Raw genomic sequence first — 7,881 nt, 5'->3', positions numbered from 1 at the left:
GGATAAAAAGTCAATCTGAAAACGTGAAACTATGATCACAATTTGTCTCTTTTTCGCTATTCACTTGGAAAAGAAATTAAAAACGAACAGAGTCAATGGGCCAATTAATTTTCCCGATATGCCCAATGGGTCTCATAAGCAAGAAACAACGGTCATCCAAAAGGCTTAGAAGCACCATAACCAATGTTGAAGATGAGTGACAATGGATCACCTCTGTTGAGACCCACAACACTAGTGGATTATTAGATGCCACCTCTGTTGAGTCCCACAATCTTTTTTGTAAATTGTAAAGAACCTCATTATAGGGTTAGTAGAAATTTCATTTTCTATAAAGACTCCACTGAACTTTCACTATGCCATAAATACCTTGTCTGTTAAATTTTTATCAGTTAATTTCTAAAAAAACTCTCATTCAACTGTCTAAAATATTTTAAGTTCACAAACTACCTTTTTCTTATTTAATTGAATGATTTATGATTTTATTAGTTTTATAAAAATAATATTGGAGTCCTCTCAATTGCTCCAATTGATCCTTATAGTTTTCTGGTTGAATTCAATATTCAGATGAAATGATAGAGGTTTCTTTTTGATAGATGTAAATTTAAGGTTTCATTTGTTTTTTTCTTGATTTATTAGGGAAAGGAGTGGATGATATTTTATATTTTAAGATGAAGCGAGATATTCACATCAGTGAAATGAAACAAGAATTTAAAGAAACTTGTTCTATGTCCATGAAATGGTTTTCATTATTTTAGCTTATTTCATTTGAAGAAAATGAAAATAATTTTGGATCAATTAGGGTCTAAGAGAAAAGGACGAGTAAAAGAAAATAAGAAAAGTTCAGATGATTATTGAATGAAAATCTTGAACCAAATTAAATTTGTTAATTTGGTTTTCAATTCAGTTTAACGAAATTTCTCAACCAAAATGACCGAATAAACACCCCTAGATTACAATCTACGTCTCTCTTCATCGGGCAGGGGTTGGGTTGGTATTACTTCAGTTCGGGTTCAGATTTACTCAGACCCAACCCATTGACATCCCTATTGGCTGTAGCAGGACCTGATCCCAGGTCTCTGCTACAATCTGCTTAATTTAAAGTTCAATTGTTCAAGCCCCAAGTTCAAGAATCTTTTCATCCAACCTTTACTTGATTGAGAATTATATATATATACTAGTAAACATTTACGTGCATTTGCATGTGGTAGTATCTCTAAAGACAAAATTATTTATAATTCATGAGTAGTTTTTGAACAGTTATAAGAAAGAACATTCGCTATAGTTCAAACCAAACTCAAACTGGAACCTTGTACTTCTTAGGCAAACCAAGTTTGAGCCTCTTCAGCTTGACTTTAAATGCACCGCTACTTAGTTTGAAGTTGGGAAATTGCAAACGCGGTTTCGAACAAGCAGTCTTTAAATGCATTATTCAAGCATCAGACATTAGGGGGAAGATAGAGCCTGAGGAGGTACGGGAGGTGAGTTTAAAATAACAACCAAGCTCTGAACCCGACCTCCCCCGACTAACGAGAAGAAATATCGAACCCAACCCGATTCATCCCATATACAGTTCATTTGAACTCAACCAAACTTATTTACAAAGATTTCAGTGCTGCAATGTCAACAGGTCGGATACAATACGGGTTCGTCTTAAACCTTAAATATGAACATGATCTAAAATCCGAATAAGCCCAGCCCTACCTTAATCTAATAGGGTCAGGTCTGTGTGGGTCTATCACTTAACCCGATCCACTGACATCCTTACTTAGATACCTTCGTGCTTAAGTTCCTGATTTGATTGATTAGTATTCAGATTTAATAAAATTGCACTGAACGTATATATAGTGCATGTCCGCCAATATAAATGTCACATTGATTGATGAATATTTACTTAGTTTCATGGGTTTTTATTCACTAATTGCATAGCTGATTTTTTTTTAATTTTTAATAATATGCCTTATTTTGCCTTGTTATCTAGAATTTAAAAATTTCTATCAATCTATTTAAAGGATGTTTGCCATTATGAATGGTTTTATGTTTACTGACATAGCAGTTGTTTTCTCTTAATTTCCTGTCTCACATGAAAATTTTAAATTTTTTTTCTGCGATTTACATGTCTTAGTCAAGTATGATGGGGGAGTACGTACACAAGGACTTCAGTTAACCCTTTTAATATGGGGAGACGAGTTTTCTCATGAAAAATAAATATTTTTCTCGGTATTTTCACTAGCTTTAATTGTAAGTCAAAAAATCCATCAACAATGAAGGATTATTCAAATTGTTCTTCTGTTTTTTAGGTACAAATACTTCAAATTCTTCTTCTTTTTCTTCTTCCAATTAATTATTTTACCTCATTCACTTGGTTATTTATTTGTTGTCACCATCCAAAATGATGAAAAATTGCAATCATCAGTTGGATTAATTCTAAGTAGAGAGCTATCCAAACTTAATTATGGCCTACTAAATGCTTGGCCCCAAGTCCCCAATCCACTCACATGGCCATTGACCCCACGTTGAAATGTAGACCTTGCAAAAATGTAAGTTTGGCCATTCACTTGCTTCAATAAAAAGAAAAACAAGTAGCAATTTATGTCTTCTGATATAAAATCATTTGTCCATTGATTTAGTATGATATAAAATCAAATTTGTTATTTGTCCATTGATTTATAAACCATAAATTAAGGATTAATTAATCTTGAAAAGGAACAATGTAAATAAGAATTGAATTCATTTCTATAGTCTTCTGATAATTGATATAGTTTGAAATGATCAAGAAATGCTCCGAAAAACTTGAATCTGATAGGCTATGTTTGGTTTGAAGCAAAAATAGGGAAAGAAAAAGAAAGGAAAGGAAAGAAGATAAGAAGACCTTTACAAATTTTATATAGGTTTTGATACCTTTTCTTTCCTTCCCTACCTTTTCCTTCAAACCAAACATAACCATAAAGAATGAAGTTTCCACGTACCCCAAACTTAGACTGAACAAACTTAATTGCTTGTGGAAGGAGGATACCCCATCGGCCTGCATTTAAGCATTTTAATGGGATGATCCCCCAGAAGGAGGCATATATGTATGTCTCACCATTCTCTTAACGAATGTCGGTGCAATTTGTACACTTTGCTTTCAACTTCGTCAATTATCACTGATGTGTTCACACTTCACACTACTTGTATTTCAAATTTATGTACTTGTTGGATTCTTGGGCTGGGCCATTTCGAAATTAAATAATAATAAAAAAGTTTGCTAACCCCGGTCCGCCCATGTTGTACCCTGTAAGACCCAGAAACGGCTCATACATTGTTGTTGTTTATTTTAATTTTTAACTTGTAATTTGATGCTCAAGGAGATGTTTATACTTGAGAAACTCTAAATTAATGTAATTTATATAATAGTAATTGGTAGGACTAGTTAACATTTTAATATGATATTTGCTTTCTATTTGCTATTTATATATGCATTATGTCATTTGGGCATTCTAATTGAGTTAAACCCAATAAAATGGCTCAAATCATATTAGGAACCGGACAACGGTTTTAATTTGATTTGATTTCTATATTGAAATGGTTTGATTCAATCTGAAAATTTCTCAAACCACTGATTGCTGGTTTGGTTTGGAATTTTCTCCAAAAACAAAATGGACCGTGAACACCCTTAACCTTTGGGTGCCACTTAGGTGGTGTTTGATAAATTTGAAGTCTAATGTCTGAAAAATCAAAAAGCTATATTATTCATGTCTAAAATCTGAAAAGAAGTGGAAATGATTTTTTTTTTTGCTTTTTAAAGGCTCTGATAAGATAAGATCATTTGAGTTAGAGCAATTCTCCAACATCTGAAACTATGAAGTTTACTATTTTACCCTTAGAAATAGATTGTTTGATAATATTATAAATAATAAAAAGAATATTAAATAAAATAGTATTCTATTAATAAACAAATATTATGATTTATTGAAATAAATAATTATTTATTATTTAATTAATTATGATATTTATTTATTATTATTAACTAATAATAAATAAATATATTTTGATTATTATTAAATATTCTTATTACTATATAAATATTAATACTTAAACTAAAATGATATCATTTATTATGTTAAAATAATAATTATCTTATTATTACTATTATTGTTAAATAAATATTATTACTAATATGATTATTTATTTAAATAAAGAAATAATAATATTTTTTAATTAATAATACATATTTATAACAATATTTCTCTATTATTATTATTATTATTATTATTATTATTATTATTATTATTATTATTATTATTATAGATTATATGAAATAAATTGTTCTCATTGTTGTTGTTATTATTAAATGGATAACATTAATGAGGGCACTAATGTCATTTTGTCATATTTGAAATGCGTCTGATTTTGGCAAGACATGAAACCAAGTCTTACCATTTCAGATCTGAATTTGTGTTCCAGATCCTTTAATCAAATCTAAACCTAAACACCCATAGGTCTGAAAAGAAAAATTTTCATGCCTATAACATTAGAAAAGTGTTATCAAACACCACCTTAGTGCAATCTTTTAAACATGGTATTCAAAATCGGGCCAAACCGGACGGTCGAACCGAAAAAACTAGGAACTGGTCAGGTGATCGGTTTCATTTTTCCACAAAACCTGGATTTCTCAAAAAACCATTGATTTTGGTCAACAAACGGTTGACCCAGGCGGTTAACCGCTCGAATGGTTTTGACCATTTTAATTTTTTTTTAATTTTTAATTTTTTTATCAAAACAGATCAACCATTTGGGTCGAACAGTCAGTTCGACCCGATAACTGGACTTCTGATCTTTTCGATCTCCGGGTCGATTTTAAAAACCATGCTTTTAAATCTTTTAAATATTTGAAGCCCTATGTTTGCACATAAAATACTTGGCTCCTACCATGTTGATCTATCATAGTCATTTTACACACTAATTTTAGTATTTAGTTTTTTTTATGCTGGTAATTTTAGTATTTAGCCTTAGGGTTTAAGATTTAGATTTAGGATTAGGGCTTAGGGTTTAAAGGTTTAGAGTTTAGATTTCTTTTTTAAGATTTTAGGGTTAGGGTGTAGAGTTTAGAATTTAGATTTTTCTGGGTTTTAGGGTTTTAGATGTAGGGTTAGGGTTTAAGGGATTAGGATTTTAGTTTTAAGGGTTTTAGAGTGTGGATTTTACATTTTTGGGCTTAGGATTTAGCAAATTTTAAGGTAGGAGTCAAGTATTGCCCATGTTTGCATTTGGTTCACCGTTCACATCTTTCTCTTGAAGTGTTTGGCATCTGAGATGACGCCTACCAAGTACCAGTTGTAGTTAAATCTATGTATGATTATGCATACGTTGTAGGGACTAGACTCAGAGGCTGATAGGGTTTCTCGTTCCATACTTTGTCCAGCTCGGCCAGTCGCTATCAAGAGCAGACTTTTGAGTTTTGAATACGAGTTACCGCACTTACTCAGCTAGTCAGCTGGGATCATCATTGACCATGTGTCATGCGATAGAAAAAGAGCCTGCAAGATAACATACGGTAGACAAGATTGAACGGCTGCGATCTACTAATGCAGTTAATTTATTTATTGTACGCTGGGGACCCTGATTCCCTAATTGGATTGGAGGAGAAATAAACACATGAGAAGAGATGAGATTGAATGTCGGCAGGTTGACCTGTTAGACTTCAAATCTGGTTTGACTGTGATTCTCATTTAATGTTCCCCACCACTTCCCCAACTGTTCAAACGCGTCACGTTAACATGTACATGCAGTGGCAATGAATGCTCAAGAAGTGAAGGAGAAGAATGGACTGTCATACATAAATTCTTTCGTGTATATAATTCATTATATATAGACGGCTAATACGGGGACGTCATACCAAAAGTGACTGAGAATCCAACTTGTGTATCACTCAGCCATGAGTGTCTCTATAAAGAATCTGTCTGTGCTTCTTCTCTTTAGCATTATCTTCCATTTGATTTCATTCACTTTTGGTGATAGCAATCTCGAAAAGACTAGATTCGGTGATGATTATGGTTGTCGTTTTGGACGACGGCATTGTGGCTTCGGTCCTAGATTTGGTGGTCGCGGTGGTTTAGGTGGTGGCGGTGGGTTTGGTGGGGGTGGAGGTGGCGGTTTTGGAGGTGGAGGTGGACATGGTGGAGGATTTGGTGCTGGAGGAGGCGTTGGTGGTGGTGCTGGAGGAGGTGTTGGAGGTGGTGAAGGTTTTGGAGGAGGTGGGGGTGGTGGTGCTGGGGGTGGGTCAGGCCATGGTGGAGGATTCGGGGCTGGGGGTGGTATAGGTGGTGGTGCAGGAGGAGGCGTTGGTGGAGGGGGTGGTTTTGGAGGTGGTGGTGGAGGTGGTGTAGGTGGTGGCTCAGGTCACGGCGGAGGATTTGGAGCTGGTGGGGGTGTAGGTGGTGGTGCTGGAGGAGGAGTTGGTGGAGGCGGTGGATTTGGTGGAGGCGGAGGAGGTGGTGCAGGTGGAGGTTCTGGTCAGGGAGGAGGATTTGGAGCTGGTGGTGGTGTAGGCGGTGGTGCAGGAGGTGGTGTTGGCGGAGGTGGCGGCTTTGGTGGCGGCGGAGGAGGCGGTGCAGGTGGTGGATCAGGTCATGGTGGTGGTTTTGGAGCCGGCGGTGGTGTAGGTGCTGGAGGAGGCGTTGGAGGAGGTGGAGGCTTTGGTGGCGGGGGAGGTGGTGGCAATGGGGGAGGATCAGGTCATGGAGGAGGATTTGGTGCAGGTGGAGGGGTAGGAGGTGGAGCTGGTGGGGGTGTTGGAGGAGGTGGAGGATTTGGAGGTGGTGGTGGCTCTGGCGCTGGTGGAGGATCCGGTCGCGGAAGTGGATTTGGTGCAGGTGGAGGAATAGGAGGTGGAGCTGGTGGAGGTGTTGGAGGTGGTGGAGGATTTGGTGGCGGTGGTGGTGGTGGCGCGGGTGGTGGTGCTGGTGGTGGTATAGGTGGAGGTGGTGGTGCTGGTGGTGGTATAGGTGGAGGTGGTGGTGCTGGTGGAGGATTAGGTGGTGGTGCTGGTGGAGGATTAGGTGGAGGTGGTGGTGCCGGTGGAGGTGCTGGCGGGGGTCATGGTATTGGTGGAGGGTTTGGATTAGGAATTGGTGTTGGTGTTGGAGTAGGAGTTGGTGCCGGTGGGGGAGCTGGTGCTGGATCAGGAAGAGGAGGAGGTGGTGGACGATGAAACCTGTTTTGAATACCAAAGTTTTAAGTTGTAAACCGCGCGTACAAAGTGCTTTATGGACTGTTGAAGAGAGTTTTGTGAAAACGCATTGTTACATTCATCAAACTGAAGTGAAGGTGAAGGCGGAGGTGTATCAGTCATTTTGTGTTTCCAAATAAAGAGATTTGGTACTATTTGAAATTTGCACTCGCTTGGCAAGGCTTCTATTTGCCTTAATTAATTTGCTTCCCCGTTCAGTCCAGTTCAGTTCCTTGTTTATGAAATACTGTTACTATAAGCATTTAATTACGTCGATTGAATCCTTGCACTGTCATTTTTGCTTCAGGAAATAAAATTATACCTCCTCATGAAAACTCGTGTTTAATTTCTCCCTACATCCTATTTTCTGCACTTTAATTTCATTTGCGTTCATGCATGAGAGTGCAAATACTGGTTTATTTTGCAAGGGTGAAAATGAAATTGAAATCTCTGCTACTGATCCTACTTAATGAATTTAACGTTAATATCTTAGGTGCCGTTGTGTTTTTTTTTTTTAAAGGGGATGTAAGCTTTTGCATTAAGATTTAGCCATCTGAAGACTATTTGGTGAAAGTGCATCTTCAATGAAAAAAGTTGAAAAAGCTCCATTTGAAGTTTCCTAAAAATAACCTAAAACAGACTTTGCACATCTATTGGGGATGGCATCTTTTGAC

The 7,881-nt window shown here is 36.8% G+C and overlaps 1 protein-coding gene across 1 annotated transcript; it reads left to right on the top strand.

Annotated features, from left to right (window-relative positions):
* The first annotated feature begins 5,752 nt into the window (after positions 1-5,752).
* Positions 5,753-7,542, top strand: LOC104612829 (uncharacterized). The gene is made up of 2 exons (XM_088889474.1): positions 5,753-6,989; positions 7,044-7,542. The coding sequence occupies exons 1-2, from the start codon at positions 5,915-5,917 to the stop codon at positions 7,187-7,189; spliced, it is 1,221 nt and encodes a 406-aa protein (XP_088745600.1). The 5' UTR covers positions 5,753-5,914; the 3' UTR covers positions 7,190-7,542.
* The last annotated feature ends 339 nt before the right edge of the window (positions 7,543-7,881 follow it).

The sequence above is a fragment of the Nelumbo nucifera genome, chromosome 1 (genome assembly GCF_055504915.1).
Source record: "Nelumbo nucifera cultivar China Antique chromosome 1, China Antique-T2T, whole genome shotgun sequence".
In the NCBI taxonomy this organism is placed as follows: domain Eukaryota; kingdom Viridiplantae; phylum Streptophyta; class Magnoliopsida; order Proteales; family Nelumbonaceae; genus Nelumbo; species Nelumbo nucifera.
Note: the sequence above shows the minus strand (reverse complement) of the source record. Positions and strands in the feature narration are given on the sequence as shown.

Coding starts and splice junctions, on each gene's coding strand:
- LOC104612829 (XM_088889474.1), top strand. CDS start 5,915: ATGAGTGTCTCTATAAAGAATCTGTCTGTGCTTCTTCTCTTTAGCATT. Junction 6,990..7,043: donor TGGTGGTGGTATAGGTGGAG/GTGGTGGTGCTG, acceptor GATTAGGTGGAG/GTGGTGGTGCCGGTGGAGGT.